The sequence below is a fragment of the Drosophila ficusphila genome, unplaced genomic scaffold, assembly GCF_018152265.1.
Source record: "Drosophila ficusphila isolate 14025-0441.05 unplaced genomic scaffold, ASM1815226v1 contig_286, whole genome shotgun sequence".
NCBI lineage: Eukaryota > Metazoa > Arthropoda > Insecta > Diptera > Drosophilidae > Drosophila > Drosophila ficusphila.
Genome location: NW_025064189.1, coordinates 3,445,351 through 3,459,503, shown reverse-complemented (window position 1 = coordinate 3,459,503; position 14,153 = coordinate 3,445,351). Strand labels below are relative to the sequence as shown.

The 14,153-nt window shown below is 44.5% G+C and overlaps 6 protein-coding genes across 6 annotated transcripts; 4 read left to right on the top strand and 2 right to left on the bottom strand.

The window, feature by feature from the left end:
• Window positions 1-122: 122 nt before the first annotated feature.
• On the top strand, window positions 123-1,221 carry LOC108089451 (mediator of RNA polymerase II transcription subunit 4). The gene is made up of 2 exons (XM_017187691.1): window positions 123-456; window positions 518-1,221. Exons 1-2 carry the CDS (start codon window positions 220-222, stop codon window positions 1,055-1,057), a joined length of 777 nt encoding a protein of 258 aa, XP_017043180.1. The 5' UTR covers window positions 123-219; the 3' UTR covers window positions 1,058-1,221.
• A 421-nt stretch (window positions 1,222-1,642) lies between these two features.
• Window positions 1,643-5,256, top strand: LOC108089447 (cell division cycle protein 27 homolog). Its single transcript, XM_017187687.2, has 3 exons — window positions 1,643-2,258; window positions 2,323-2,398; window positions 2,466-5,256. Exons 1-3 carry the CDS (start codon window positions 2,235-2,237, stop codon window positions 5,078-5,080), a joined length of 2,715 nt encoding a protein of 904 aa, XP_017043176.1. The 5' UTR covers window positions 1,643-2,234; the 3' UTR covers window positions 5,081-5,256.
• Window positions 5,257-5,519: 263 nt separating this feature from the next.
• LOC108089448 (meiotic recombination protein P22) lies at window positions 5,520-6,656 on the bottom strand. The gene is made up of 2 exons (XM_043207831.1): window positions 6,341-6,656; window positions 5,520-6,247 (listed from the first exon to the last, which is right to left on the bottom strand). The coding sequence occupies exons 1-2, from the start codon at window positions 6,654-6,656 to the stop codon at window positions 5,607-5,609; spliced, it is 957 nt and encodes a 318-aa protein (XP_043063766.1). The 3' UTR covers window positions 5,520-5,606.
• Window positions 6,657-7,023: 367 nt separating this feature from the next.
• On the top strand, window positions 7,024-7,809 carry LOC108089591. The gene is made up of 3 exons (XM_017187948.2): window positions 7,024-7,072; window positions 7,127-7,236; window positions 7,293-7,809. Exons 1-3 carry the CDS (start codon window positions 7,043-7,045, stop codon window positions 7,720-7,722), a joined length of 570 nt encoding a protein of 189 aa, XP_017043437.1. The 5' UTR covers window positions 7,024-7,042; the 3' UTR covers window positions 7,723-7,809.
• Window positions 7,810-7,818: 9 nt separating this feature from the next.
• Window positions 7,819-9,417, bottom strand: LOC108089590 (nuclear receptor coactivator 5). The gene is made up of 2 exons (XM_017187947.2): window positions 8,776-9,417; window positions 7,819-8,717 (listed from the first exon to the last, which is right to left on the bottom strand). The coding sequence occupies exons 1-2, from the start codon at window positions 9,195-9,197 to the stop codon at window positions 8,024-8,026; spliced, it is 1,116 nt and encodes a 371-aa protein (XP_017043436.1). The 5' UTR covers window positions 9,198-9,417; the 3' UTR covers window positions 7,819-8,023.
• Window positions 9,418-12,915: 3,498 nt separating this feature from the next.
• Window positions 12,916-14,121, top strand: LOC108089595 (60S ribosomal protein L18). Its single transcript, XM_017187953.2, has 4 exons — window positions 12,916-12,996; window positions 13,061-13,090; window positions 13,365-13,451; window positions 13,525-14,121. The coding sequence occupies exons 2-4, from the start codon at window positions 13,088-13,090 to the stop codon at window positions 13,999-14,001; spliced, it is 567 nt and encodes a 188-aa protein (XP_017043442.1). The 5' UTR covers window positions 12,916-12,996; window positions 13,061-13,087; the 3' UTR covers window positions 14,002-14,121.
• The last annotated feature ends 32 nt before the right edge of the window (window positions 14,122-14,153 follow it).

Here is a 14,153-nt window from a genome sequence, read left to right as displayed (position 1 = left end):
TTTTGGCCGTTAATAAATTTAAAACTATACCAGTTAATATAATCGACATGGCAACACTAATCTGTCTGCGGTCTGGCAACTTTCCCAGTTGATATTTTTCAAACATGGGGCTAAACAGTTTAAGTATATTTCTGCCTGCCCGAAACGGTCACATTGCGGTGCCGAAATAAACAAATTGCAAGTTGGATTGGCTCCAAATAATTGCGAATTAGCGTGACAATGTCTTTCCATCTAAGCACGAAGGAACGGCTTTTGCTCCTTATCGACGACATCGAGATGATAGCAAAGGAGCTGATCGAGCAGGCGCACCAGAAAACCTCCAGCACAGAGTTGGTTGACCTGTTGGATTTGCTGGTAGCCAAAGATGAAGAATTCCGAAAAATGCTTGAGCTGGCAGATGAGCAGGCCAAAGTAGAGGAAGCGATGGATAAGCTGCGCGCCAAGGTGGAGGTGCACGTAAGTGAAATGATTTTAACTTCCAAGATAAATACTTAAGAGGAACTTTATATCCAATCAGGACCGTGAGATACAAAAGCTGCAGAAATCTTTAAAGGACGCTGAACTCATCCTGTCCACAGCCATTTTCCAGGCCCGCCAAAAGTTGGCAAGCATCAACCAGGCCAACAAGCGACCGGTTTCCTCAGAGGAACTCATCAAATACGCCCATCGGATTAGCTCTGCCAATGCAGTCAGTGCTCCTCTGACCTGGTGCATCGGCGACTTGAGGCGACCGTATCCCACGGACATCGAGATGCGCAACGGGCTGCTGGGCAAATCCGAGCAGAACATCAACGGCGGACCAGTGACGCACCAAAACAGTGGCATCCCCTCGGAGCAGCAGAGAACTCTCTCCGGCAGCGGAGGAAGTGGGAGTGGAAGCGGAGCGGGTGGTGAGGTGCCTAATGCCTTCCAGAACCAATTTAACTGGAATCTGGGCGAGCTGCACATGACTATGGGTGCGTCAGGAAACACGGTGGCCCTGGAAACCCGAGCTCAGGACGACGTGGAAGTCATGTCTACCGACAGCTCGAGCTCCAGTTCCAGCGACTCGCAGTAGGACAGGATATGCTATGAATAAATCTCGTTTAAGCTATTAGTATTAGGTATTTAATTAAAGCGCATAATAAGGAAAGCAATGTTTACACTTTAAATGTGCTGCAGTTCCAGATTGGACTAATTAGATTTAAGAAAAACTTCGTACAAAGCCAAATTTCACGCTCATGATGATTCTGTGTTTGGACTTTTTAGGGCTTGCAGGATGCAGCAACACGTTTTGCTCGGTATTTTATAAAACAACTTAGTTTCTTTATAAATATTATCCACTTTCTAAATTCAAAATGTGGTCTCCTTGATAACCTGGCATCGATTACGAGTACTTGGCCATCTTTTGCCAGTCACAAGAAATGCAGCAAACTATCGATACCATTGGCTTACTCGAACTACTATTGTTTGGTGAATGTGCTTAAATTTAATAACTTAAAGTATATTCCAAGCCAACTTTACAATGAATATGAAAATTAAAAATTAAACTATATGTCAAACGGTGAATTAAATGCTTAAAAAAATAAATAACTTGATACAATATCCTGATTCTATTGGGATCGGAATTTTAGTGCTGTCACCCAACGGTATCACTAAACCACACAAACAATCGATTGGCAGGGTCGCGTGCAATCGATACTTTCACAGCATATATTTTACTTAGGTTTTGCTTTTAAAAATGGAATGCAACGCGAATGCAGCGTGTTTAATGTAATAAAAATGTGGCCAAGGTGTAGTTCAGTGTCGGCGCTAATCGCAGATTTGAATTGTGTGCCCCAATAACAAAAGTAAAGCTCCGAAAAACGAAAGTGGAAAACCGACCCCCAGTCCGCAGTGTGTGTGTACAGAGGGCGAAGCGAAGCGAAGGCTCGACTCAAACCAATTGCAGTATCTGAAAAGGCAGAAAAAGTGGAAGTGGATTGGTCAGGGAGCGAGAGACACCGACATCGCCAACGCCACTTGCAGTCCTACTTACAACACCCGTTTAGCACACAACACTTTTTCCCTTCCGTTCCGATATTGTTGGGGAAATTTGCCAAAAAGAGAGTAGCGTGTGCGAATGGCGACATGATAATTTGTTTGATTTCTACACACTGCATGTTTGAATTATTGTAAAGCCAAAAATTATTGCCAAGCCGCAAGTCCCCAAACAGTTGAAGCCCCCCTAGAAAGTCGCCCCCAGACCGCCAGACATGATGATTCAAGAGCCCGTGCAGGTAAATCAATAGCTCCTCGTCGGTCCACCTGGCCTCTAAAAACTCTCTCTTCCTCTTTCCTAAGGCCGCCATATGGCATTGCCTGAACTACTACGACATGAAGGATGCCGTTTTCCTGGCGGAGCGCCTGTGCTCGGAAGGTAAGGGTCAAGGTCTCTAAGGGGAAACCATATACATTACTGATTTTTCCCTTCATTTGCCGCGCAGTGGAGAGCGACGAGACGATATTCCTGCTGGCCACCAGCTACTTTCGCTCCAATCAGGTGCACCAGGCCTACTGGCTGCTCAAGGAGAAGCCGCGCCGCTCGACACAATGCCGATTCCTGCAGGCCAAGTGCGCCTACGAGCTGAAAAAATACGCCGAGGCTGAGAGTGCCCTGATCTCGACGGGATTCGGCGATGCCAAGAACTGCGATGAGCTGCAGCGGGATTTTGGCGAACTGGCCTGCTTTGCTTACCAGCTGATGGCCCAGATTTGCGTGCGCACCGAGCGGCCGAAGCTGGCCATCAGTGCCCTGCGACGGGCCCTCAAACTCAACCCGTTCATGTGGCACGCCTTCGCGGATCTGTGCCTGCTGGGCCAGGACACAGACGCGGCGGCCATATTCCAGATACAAAGCACAGATGTGTTCAACACCTGTCAGGGCAGCAGCGCCAACGCCAACGCCATGGTGCTGTTCGGCGCGGAGCAGCAGAGCCAACAGCAGCAGGAGCGCCAGTCGCTGATCACCAACCTAAGCAATATCTCCAATTACATCTTGACCACGCCCGTGGACCAGCAGCAGCAGCAGCAGAATCAGCAGGCGCAGCAGATCAACCAAAATCAGAACTACAACAGCAACATGGTGACGCCCATCAACAATAACAATAACAACAACAATCTCAACAACTCGATCAGCATGCTGCGCGGCGGCCTGGTGCAGAACCTAAGCATGCTGGCGATGCTGGAGGACTCGCCAATGGGCTATCCGCAGGAAACGGGCGGCCAGCAGCACCAGCAGCAGACGTACGACATGACTAGCGGCACTCCCTTCCGCAAGCAGTTCAAATATCTTTCGGCCCTCTCACCGCCAACTCCCAGCTTCGGCATCATGCCGCTGACTAGTCCCTGCAGCGTCAACGACGGCTCCTTCATCGGCAATCACACACCCATGATGAACATCAGCTACTCGCCAATGCCCCAGATGCTTGTCGAGGTCAACCAGGAGCCCAAGATGATGGGCAAAAAGCTGAAGACCCACGTCGGTGGACTCATCAGTCGCAAGGAGGGAAGCCTGAACAAACCCGCCGTCTTCACCCAAGCCGGGAACATAACGCCCCGCACTCCTAACAACAACAATGTGGGCAACAATGGCAACCTGAACGTTTTGCCCAACCCGAATGCTGCAGTGCGGCGCAGTTCGCGGCTGTTTAGCAACTCGTACTCGGTGAAGGAGAACAACAAATCGCCGAACATCGCCAACAAGTTCGTGCAGCCCCGCTCGCCGCCCCGGAAAACCAAGTCACGGATGACCAAGATCTGCCTGAACAATGAACTGATCGAGGAGAAGGCGCATCACCTGTCCGAGAAGCGCAAGGAGAAGGTGGAGACCATCACCTCCTCGGGGGCGAACAACAACAGTGGAGGTCGCAGTGTCGCCGAGGAAGCGAAGGTCCTGTTGAACAATAGCCTCAACAATGCCCAGACAATGGCCCACCAGTTGATGGGCCTCAAGAAACAGTCGGCCGACGGACTGATGGCCCTGCTGCGCGACTTGGCCGAAGCCTACCAGCTGCTGTCGAACTTCCAGTGCAAGGCGGCCGTGAAGCATCTGGAGACGACGATACCAAAGCATCATCTGAACTCCAGCTGGGTTCAGTCGCTGATCGGACTGGCCAAGTACGAGATGCGCGAATATGAGGCGGCGGTGGCGATCTTCGAGAGCATCCACAAGGCGGAGCCGTGTCGCCTGGACTACATGGAGATCTACTCGTCCTCCCTGTGGCATCTGCAGCGCGAGGTGGAGCTGTCCGCTCTGGCCCAGGATCTAATCAGCCAGGACAAGACCAGTCCGGTTACCTGGTGCGTCTCCGGCAATTGCTTCTCGCTGCAAAAGGAACACGAAACGGCCATCAAGTTCTTCAAGCGGGCTGTTCAGGTGGATCCCGACTTTGTCTACAGCTACACGCTGCTGGGCCACGAACTCGTGCTAACCGAGGAGTTCGACAAGGCAATGGACTACTTCCGCGCGGCCGTGGTCAGGGATCCGCGGCACTACAACGCCTGGTTCGGCATCGGCACCATCTACTCGAAGCAGGAGAAGTACGAGCTGGCCGAGACCCACTACGTGAAGGCACTGAAAATCAATCCGCAGAACTCGGTGATCCTAGTGCACATCGGCGCCATGCAGTTCTACATGAAGAAGAAGGACCTTTCGCTGCAGACGCTAAATACGGCCGCCACGCTGGATCCGAAGAACCCGCTGACCCGATTCCATCGCGGCTCCATCTACTTCTCGCTGGGCAAGTACCAGGAGGCACTGCGCGAGCTGGAGGAACTCAAGGAGATCGTGCCCAAGGAGTCGGTGGTGTTCTATCTGATCGGCAAGATACACAAGACGCTCGGCAACATGGATCTGGCGCTGATGCACTTCAGCTGGGCCACCGACCTAGATCCCAAGGGTGCCAACAATCAAATCAAAGATGCCTTCGACTCAATGGCCCATCCCAGCTGCTGTCCGGCCAACAATAAGACACTGGACGTCGATCAGGAGCCCACCTCGGAGCGTTCCGACGACTCCACGCAGGCGCAGCAGGACGGCAGCTACGACAGCGACTACTAGGGAGCTGCAACTCCAAATCCACGCGGTTGTATATACGTTTAAATGGAACAGAAACAGAAAAACAGTAAACAAAGGAAAACATAGAAACAGATTCAAAAACCAGATCGATTGCTGCTGTATTGTCGTAGCGGAAAACAAACCAATTATGAAGTATAATAAAGTCTAGATAACGTTTAGCATTAGTAATTTAATATATACAACAAAGTAAATGGTTTAAACAAAATTGTGCACTCTGAAAGTCTAAGGCAAAATAACAAAAAGAAAAACAAAAAAAAATTAAATACCACTTAAAATATACAAGAAAAGGAAACATTTTAAACGTTAAGTTATAAAAACTAGGAACATATGGTATTTATTCTTTATGGACTTAGTCAATTGGAACAACAAAATATTAACTTGCTTGAACGTTTCAAAAGTTAAGTAATAAGAACAAGGAACCTATGAGAACTATCCACATTCTTTGTAATTTGGATCGTAAGGATTTATGGTGGTTATCTATACGAATATAAAATGCAGATGTGCAGGACTAGTTTGACTGATCCTCCACGTCCTCCATTTCCTGCTTGATCGGAAAATGAAGAAATTGATCATGGGTCCAGCCCTGAGTGATTTCCAGGACACTTCGCAGGCGCTCCAGGCTCACATTCAACATGGAGGCAACAGTGGGCAGGTGGTCCTCAATCAAAATGTATTGACGTGGTTTCTGCATTGCCAGTATATCGTGTATGTTCCTGGTTCCGAATATTTCTTCCATGGACTCGCTTAGGGAGATATTCAAGGAGATCTCGGAATTAAGTATCGATGGGGAAGTGTCCCAAATTCCACAACGGGTGCCCATGGGTGTTAAACACGAATCGCGCAGCTGAGCAGCCGGAGCTGATAAAGGACGAATTGGAATCACAGTGTCATCTTCTGCAAGTGGCAGTTGGTGGACAAAATGTGGCGGATATTGAGAAGGTAACTTTGATGGAGAGATTGAGTTTTTTAAATTAACATCTGGAGCAGTTAAATTACGATTTTTGGGTTTTCTCTTAGCCGGTTCTTTCGGCACTCGATTTTTTGGCTTGGCATGATGGTTCCGCTTTCGCGACTTCCTTGGAGGCTCATCCACGTCCTCCTCTAAGTTATTAACTTCAGCCTGTAGATGAATAATTTTATCTTGCGGAAGTCTTTTGGGTTTGGCCTGTTGGCTTCTTTTTTTCTGCGAATTCTTTGGTGAAGCTGCTTTCCTATTTTTTCTTGGCTTCTTTACTTTGCCATTTGTGTGGATAATTTTATTCAAAGGTTTCAGGGGAACGACTTTATCCGCAGACTTCATATGCACAAGTTTATGAGAGGATTTTAACTCTTCCTCCAAATGCACAATTTTGGTCGGAATCTTCTCCTGCTGGCAAAGTAGCTGGCTATACTCTTCCTGGGTGTCCCCAAACAATTGGGGAGAACGACTGTTGGCTGGAATCTTTGGCAAATCTCGGTTTTCCTTGTCAATTAGTCGCTGCGATCTCCGTATTGGAGAAGTATGTCGCCCAACAGTAAACGAACAGTAGGTGGAGGCTGGACTTGGTGTTCTATCCATGTTTAAAAATATAATACTGAAAAGGGTGTAATATTTTTGTAAAAGGTTTAAAAACTTTTCTTTGGAGGCAAATTACAAATACTCAACGGATTCCCTTCGATAACAGAACGACGGCTATCGAATGGAATCCATAAATCTAGAGTTGACACGTCTATAACGGTAAGCTTTAATTATATATAATAAAAGTTCTTTTTTGTATGAAAAATTATTTTGTTTTTTAAAGAAGGACAAAAGTTTAATATAATTTTAATAAGATAAGAGTTTCCTGAAACTGCTGCGTTTGAATTTTGTTTGATATCTTTGCTAGTTTTATAGCCGTTCTCCGACTGAAAAATATCGATGTTGCCAAGATTCTCTAAACATCGTTAGTATCGAATAAAAATCCAATGGCAGCGACTTTACGTAAAACCCCAATGGTAAATAAAAATGTGGATTATTCCAATAAATATCAAATAACAATGTGTTTTTAGCTTGTGGGAAGCCTGCAGAGGTGCTTTGCCTCCGCCGCCAAGGCTGCAAAATCAAAGCCAACTAAGACCGGCTCCTTTTCCGCTATCGGCGAGTCAATTGCTGCCAAAGGGTTAGTTCTTTTAGTTTGTTAACCCAAAACAATAAAATAACAAGCTTTGTTTTTAGTTTTCTGCGCCCTCACAAGCCATACACACCACCAGCAGATGCAGCAGACCGTATACGCTCGGTGGCTGCCTCCCTTCAGTTGAAGTCTGATGAGCTGGGGAATCTATCCGAGAAATTCGAATTTCTGGCCGCATGCTTTAATGAACTACAACACGGAGTGCCCAACTCCCAGGTCCATGAGCTGCGCACCATCGGCGATGTCATTTCCTTCTACGAGACACCTGTGGACACAACCGTTCCATTGGACGCTCTGAAACGCGTTGAGCTGCCGGAGAATCTGCACATCCAGTACGAGTACTTGCGCTTCAATCCCGAGACAGACACCAAGTTCAACGGCAAGACGGCCTTCCCCAAAAGCTCCACGCTTGTCACTGGTCTTAAGTATCGCAACAAGTACGAGGGACACGAAGCCAAGCGGTCTTGGCCTTAAAAACTCCGTTGTTTATTGTTAGCCTTTTACATTTATTAAATGCCGGGTAAATAGAACTCGACTGCTATCTGCTTTAAAAATCCCAAACATTCGAAGTTGCTGTTTGTTGCAAACGTCATTTATTTACTAAATGCCAGGATCACATTACACAATCTAATTGGTATGTTTTGTTTTTAACATCTGAAAACAAATATGTGCAAAATGAAAACGACACACCATCTGGAAGCTTAGATTGTATAGAGATCCTGTAATTGAAATTCTAATCCTTTAGTGGTTAGCGTCTTATTTGAAGGCCGAGAATCTATAAGAACTCGGCTATAGTTTCCCTAAGATCGGAATTATATACGCTTTCCAAAGCCGCTATAACGCGTTGGTCCTGCAGTAGCTCCATCAAGCGCTTGTCCTCCTTGACCGCCTCAAATGTGGGATACATCATCTCGTTGGTGATTTCGGTAACAGCTGGCTTGTTCATAATGCTAAGGATCTTCTTTTGTAGCTCGATCTCTGGATCAGGAGCCTTGAGTTTGGCAATCGCATTGGCCTCGCCCACCTCGCGCTTCAGTTGCTCCTCGCGTTCGCCCTCTAGATACTTTATAATCACCTCATACTGCGATGCGGTCAAGGGATGATTGTCGGCCAGTCTTTCCAGGAGTTCCTGCATTTGCTCAGGATGACGGCGCTGTCCCTTGTGAACGGAGGTTACCGGGGGTAAGGCAACAGCGTCGCGCTGTTTCTTCAGTCTGAAATCGGTGGCAATGAGGGTGATGGCGTCCTCAAGTGGCATGTTGCGATGCTCAGCCGGCACGCCATATAATATGTTCACCGTAATACTGTTGTGCTCTTCGTGCTGTGGAGTAACTAAAACCGCATACAGGCAGCCACGCGACGAGATGTTGGCCAGGACCATGCCCAGCAGGACATCTTCATTTGGAAACAGAACGTCCACTCGCATACCGGCATTCCTCAGCCGTTCCTCAATGTACTCTGCGTATTTGCTGTGGGTTTTCAAGAATAATTAATATCAGTTTTCAGATATTGACTGAAATAGCTCACGTATTCTCCCTATTCACGACTATTATCTCGCAATCGTTGATGAGGGGCTGACCAGCAGCCGCCGCCGCCGCGGACATAACAATTCCGCCCTGAACTGTGACATGAGCTGCTTGCTTCGCAGACCTTTTAGCTGCAGCATTGGCTGCCTTCGATTTTATGCTAGCATTCCGTACGGTGAGTACATTTTGCTTAAACGTGGACTTGTTTAGGGCAGAAGCCGCCTTATTGGCCAGATCCTCCGTTTCGAATTGTACGAATCCGTAATTTTTCTGCACCACCGAGCCCAGGACTTTTCCATACGGCTGGCAAATGCTCACCAGCTCCTCGCGCGTGCAGATCGGCAGGTTTCCCAGGAATATGCGACTTTTAACTAAGGCAGGGTCCTTCGTTATGTTATAGCCAGCGCTTCCTGGATCAGACATTTCTATTTAAAGTTTCCAGGACCCACAGAATAAAATAAACGAATTAAATTATTTTTAAGTGTGACCAGATGGGTAGGTTTTAGTAGCCACATACGGCATTCAATGTATTTTTGTGAGAGGGTGTTTTTTTATAAGTGCGAAAGAAACAGGAGAACATGATGCCGCTTTACCCTTATGCTGCGCATGGGGTTTAAAATTGAAAGAAATACATAAACATTTGAATCTTTGTTTTGTTTTTGATTATTTAGGTTTTTGTTAAGTTTCTTAACTCTAAAATAAATTTGAATTTTAAAATAAAACTAAATAAAAGGCTTGCTAACGATCACATTTCTGAAACAAAGAGCTAAACATTGGGCAATTAGTACTGTTATTATTATTTATTATTTTTAGTTGATTATTTTAGATTTGTCATATCTGTAATATATTTTCTTAATCTATTCTTAAATTGAAGCGGAGTCGGAGGGTCAGGAAGTCCACCCTTAGGCTGCATGGCTCCAAAAAAGTTTTCAACTATGTCTTGGTTAAGGCGACTAGTAAAAATAAACTCCATTCCGTACTTCTCCGACAAATAGGCAAATAATTCATCTAGAGACTTATTGTTGACCAAAATGCCTTTTTGAAAGGGAAGCTTGTAAGATTTTCCAGCTATCTCCGTGCGCATAATCTGAGACATTTTGGCCAAAACGTCTCTTTGGACCGTGAGATCTTTGCCATAGGGCTGCGTAGTTTCGGTGGATTTCGATTTAGACAATTTGGAGTTGAAAACGTCGAACCATTCATTCACAAGTTTGAAAAGATCGGCGGTTTCGCACGCGTTGTCCACATCAAATCCCAACGAATGGCATCGTCTGATGGAGCTTGCTGTTGTATTCGAAAACAATTGTTTTGCCAATTTTACCTCCTGCTTAGCGGTTGAGTTAACATTTATGTGATCTTGTGTAATTTTAAATAATATTGACGAATCAGATCCAGCACAGTGATTAATAGCCTGTTGGACTGTCTCCTTAGACAATTTTTTTCCATTAATACACAATCCAGAGTCGATGTAGTGATTTCGTATCAACTTAATTAAATGAGGGGTATCGCAGAACGCATATATTTTTAAGTTATCATCTGCTGGATGACTAAACCAGGTCTTTGCTGAAATAAAAAATTATTAATATTTGAAGGCTTGAATTATTTTTTTTTAGAAACTTACTCTCCGAAATGCCAAGCTCACTCCATAGCCTTTGATTGCCAGCACCCAAATCAGATACAACTGCAACTACAGGGTAGCCTTTTTGGTGTAGTTTTTTAAGATTTTATGCAGAGTATCTACGTCCATTCGATCGTTGAAATCAAAAAAGACGGGCTGCTTCCACGATTTATTAAGGCCACGAACTATTGCCAGTTGCACATAGTTTTTCGGCTCACAATCAGTATCTGATGAGCTATCGGACTGAAAAGCAGCAGCAACCTTCATTTCATCAAAAGCCAAAACGCAAAGCCTGTCTTCTTCGGGCATCTGTTCGTTTTCCATAAGGTCGATCACGACATCAAGGGTACCCGGATTGATTTTAACTTCGGCCAGCCATCTATATAAAGTAGCCCGACTCGGATAGGGAAAGCCTTTTTTGTACAAATGGCTATAAGCTTGAGGTCCGGCGGCATGGAGACTTATAGCAGCCGACAAGTCTGCCGGTTCAAAATTCGCTCTTTGTCCTTCATTTTTTAAAATTTTGATTTGCGTCTCAGTAAAAATTTTTCCTAAATACTTCTCCAATTTCCCGTACTCTTCAAGCTGCTTACGTAATTGCTTCATTTCCTTTTTCATAGAACACAGTTTTTGTTTAAGGTCCTCTACAGCCATTGGATGAGTTGATTCTTCGTCCCTGAATTATAAATGTATTATTATTTGCATATACATACTTGCTTACACAAGTTGGCAAAATTATTTTGACGACCCCTTATTACTACTATTTATAACTGGTTGAGTTTTGTAGAATTTATAATAAATATTTGTTGTGAAAAAATTTTTAAAAATAATCAAAAAAAAGAAAACATTTATATATACAACGCAATTTAAATGTTCGTCAAAATTATTATGTCAACTAGTGTATAGTATATATGTATGTGAACACAATTTAACTTACTGTGTTTGTTTACTGGAACCCGCAAAGCTTAATTTAAATTTTTTTTTCTCAGGTTCTCCATCGTTCCTTTGGGGGACAGCATCAGCGTTCAGTCGCTTTCTTTTGTATACCAGTCCATTTCTTGGGGCCGACTTCCACTGAGAAGCATCGAAATGTTTGTCGCATATTTTAGCGTGTTTGGTCAGGCTGCACTGAAGAATGTTTTCCCATAATGTTCTTCTTGTGGCACAAGTTGGCACTTTTATAAACTTAACATTTTCCACATTCGATTTGCAATAGCTGCAATACTTCATTTTTTTTAGCACACAGGGGTTAACGTTTTAAGAAAAAATCGTCCGCGTAGAACCTTTCACTTCGAAAACAGGAGCACACTGAGCAATAAGGGGAAAAATGCCGAACTATTATACAGCCGACGAGACCATGGTACAATTATACAATTATACCTAGTCTCGTCGGCTGCGTTTTTCCCCTATTGCGCACTACAATGAGTGCGAGTGAGAGTATGTTTTCTAATAAGTGCGAAAGAAACAGAAGAAGATGTGCGCTTTAACCTTATGTTTTGCATGCGGCTTAAAAAGGACTGTTATATGACAATGTGTATTAATTGTTCCGTCTCAGGTAGTCGGCAGTCAACAGGTAGTCTCGCCGGCTGCACAATTGTTCGGGATTTTCCCCCTATGGCTCAGTGCGCTACCCTTGTACAAGGGTACAATTATATCAGGTACTCTCGTCGGCAAAAATCAATCCGGTAACCATACTCACAACCAGTGCGAGTGAGAGGAGTCTGAATAGTAAGTGCGAGTGAAACGACATTAGTGCTTGTTGTTTAACCCTTAGATGATGCATGGGGCTTTAATTGTATAATTGTACCATGGACGAGACTACCTTATACTTACTATACCATGATATTGTATACATTTAAAATTAATAAAAAAAAAATTTAATATAATTTAATATTCATTCATCATTGCAAAATTTAATCTATTTTAAAAAACAGTTTTGCTTACGATAATGGGATATGTCGGTTTTGTATTTGATAAGGCAAATATTTCATTATAATTATAATTTCTGACCGATCCCCAGATATTTTATATTTGTATAAAACGTATATAAAACTTTTTTTTTTTATCCCACAAGTTTTAATTTATTTGCAAAATCTTGTAATCTATTTCTGTTCATATACATACGCACCTTAAAGAGTATATAATACGTATAGTTTAAATTAATAATTAACAATTCCATTTTACTTTAACAAGCACTTACAAGTTTTCATAAATTTTCGAAAGTTACACCTTTAATGTACAGAAATTAACAAACGAACGACTATTTAAAGAGTCCCCTTAATTATTTTATAAAAAAATCGGCAATACCAATAATGTTAAAATTCAAATAGTGCTGCCAGACTTTCTTATAAAATATGAAGTGTTCTATATTTGGTTTTCTTAGGTTTGTAAGAAAAGACTGTTGAATAGCTTAAAACACTTATACCAGGTAAATGATATAATTAAAATGATTTTACCAACTTAATTTACGTCTTGAAGGCTAATAAGCATTTGCGCCTTAACAGCACTACGTACATTTAACAGCACGATTGGGTGTTTTAGCGTCTTGTTTTTGGCTAGCGCAGCCACACTATTTTCCTTCTTTTGCCTTTCGTTTCCGGCGAGGTACGTGCAAGAAATTTCTGCTCCACGTTTTTAGCTTAATTTAATGTCTTATTTTCTATTTTAGCGTTGATTGTTACATTCAACAAAAGATATGGTGGGTTCCCGACAAAAACATCACGTCATCCTTACAGCAAACCGGCGATATTAACCTGCAAACGCCCTCAAAGCACCACGTGCAATGTGAAGCGTTTGGCGATAAAATGGCCAAAAACAAAATTTAGTATTGATGCGACGCATAAATGTGGTCTTAAATTATGCGCAGTTCCCACAAAAAATGAAATAAGAATGTAGTAAACATTGAACAAGTGCTCAAAAATCGTTTTCCCGGTCCAAAACACCAGAGCTAATTATGTGTATTTCGTTTGCAGGGTATTGATATCAACCACAAGTACGACCGCAAGGTTCGCAGGACCGAGCCCAAGTCCCAGGATGTGTACCTGCGCCTGCTGGTTAAGGTAGGACCAAATCCCCACAAAGATTCCAGCCGAATTGTTTTTGTTAATGAGTATTTTTCTGTTCCCCCCGCAGCTGTACCGTTTCCTGCAGCGCCGCACCAACAAGAAGTTCAACCGCATCATCCTGAAGCGTTTGTTTATGAGCAAGATCAACCGCCCGCCGCTATCGCTGCAGCGCATCGCTCGCTTCTTCAAGGCTGCCAACCAGCCAGAGTCTACCATCGTGGTCGTCGGCACCGTCACCGATGATGCCCGCCTCCTGGTGGTGCCCAAGCTCTCCGTGTGCGCCCTGCACGTCACCCAGACCGCTAGGGAGCGCATCCTGAAGGCCGGCGGCGAGGTCCTAACCTTCGATCAACTGGCTCTGCGTTCGCCCACCGGCAAGAACACTCTGCTGCTGCAGGGCAGGCGTACCGCCCGCACCGCCTGCAAGCACTTCGGCAAGGCGCCCGGTGTGCCCCACTCGCATACCCGCCCCTATGTCCGCTCCAAGGGACGCAAGTTCGAGCGCGCCCGTGGTCGCCGCTCCAGCTGTGGCTACAAGAAGTAAGCGCCTCGCTCATTGGACGACTGGATTTGGAATCCTTTTGGTTAAGATATGGATTTTTCTCGCCATCGCTTAAGCAGCATTTGGCAATAAAGCGGTTTTATTCCAAAAGGTGAAAACGAATTTCCTAAATCTATGTGGTGTGTGTAAAACGT

Excerpts from the sequence above, each read along its gene's own strand:
- LOC108089451 (XM_017187691.1), top strand. The coding sequence starts at position 220 with ATGTCTTTCCATCTAAGCACGAAGGAACGGCTTTTGCTCCTTATCGAC. Across the intron at positions 457-517 it reads GCGCCAAGGTGGAGGTGCAC|GACCGTGAGATACAAAAGCT; the intron begins GTAAGTGAAATG and ends ATATCCAATCAG.
- LOC108089447 (XM_017187687.2), top strand. The coding sequence starts at position 2,235 with ATGATGATTCAAGAGCCCGTGCAG. Across the intron at positions 2,259-2,322 it reads TGATTCAAGAGCCCGTGCAG|GCCGCCATATGGCATTGCCT; the intron begins GTAAATCAATAG and ends CTCTTTCCTAAG. Across the intron at positions 2,399-2,465 it reads GGAGCGCCTGTGCTCGGAAG|TGGAGAGCGACGAGACGATA; the intron begins GTAAGGGTCAAG and ends TTTGCCGCGCAG.
- LOC108089448 (XM_043207831.1), bottom strand. The coding sequence starts at position 6,656 with ATGGATAGAACACCAAGTCCAGCCTCCACCTACTGTTCGTTTACTGTT. Across the intron at positions 6,248-6,340 it reads GAATAAAATTATCCACACAA|TTCCGCAAGATAAAATTATT; the intron begins ATGGCAAAGTAA and ends AACCCAAAAGAC.
- LOC108089591 (XM_017187948.2), top strand. The coding sequence starts at position 7,043 with ATGGCAGCGACTTTACGTAAAACCCCAATG. Across the intron at positions 7,073-7,126 it reads CTTTACGTAAAACCCCAATG|CTTGTGGGAAGCCTGCAGAG; the intron begins GTAAATAAAAAT and ends ATGTGTTTTTAG. Across the intron at positions 7,237-7,292 it reads GAGTCAATTGCTGCCAAAGG|TTTTCTGCGCCCTCACAAGC; the intron begins GTTAGTTCTTTT and ends CTTTGTTTTTAG.
- LOC108089590 (XM_017187947.2), bottom strand. The coding sequence starts at position 9,197 with ATGTCTGATCCAGGAAGCGCTGGCTATAACATAACGAAGGACCCTGCC. Across the intron at positions 8,718-8,775 it reads GTCGTGAATAGGGAGAATAC|CAAATACGCAGAGTACATTG; the intron begins GTGAGCTATTTC and ends GAAAACCCACAG.
- LOC108089595 (XM_017187953.2), top strand. Across the intron at positions 13,452-13,524 it reads ACCTGCGCCTGCTGGTTAAG|CTGTACCGTTTCCTGCAGCG; the intron begins GTAGGACCAAAT and ends TTCCCCCCGCAG.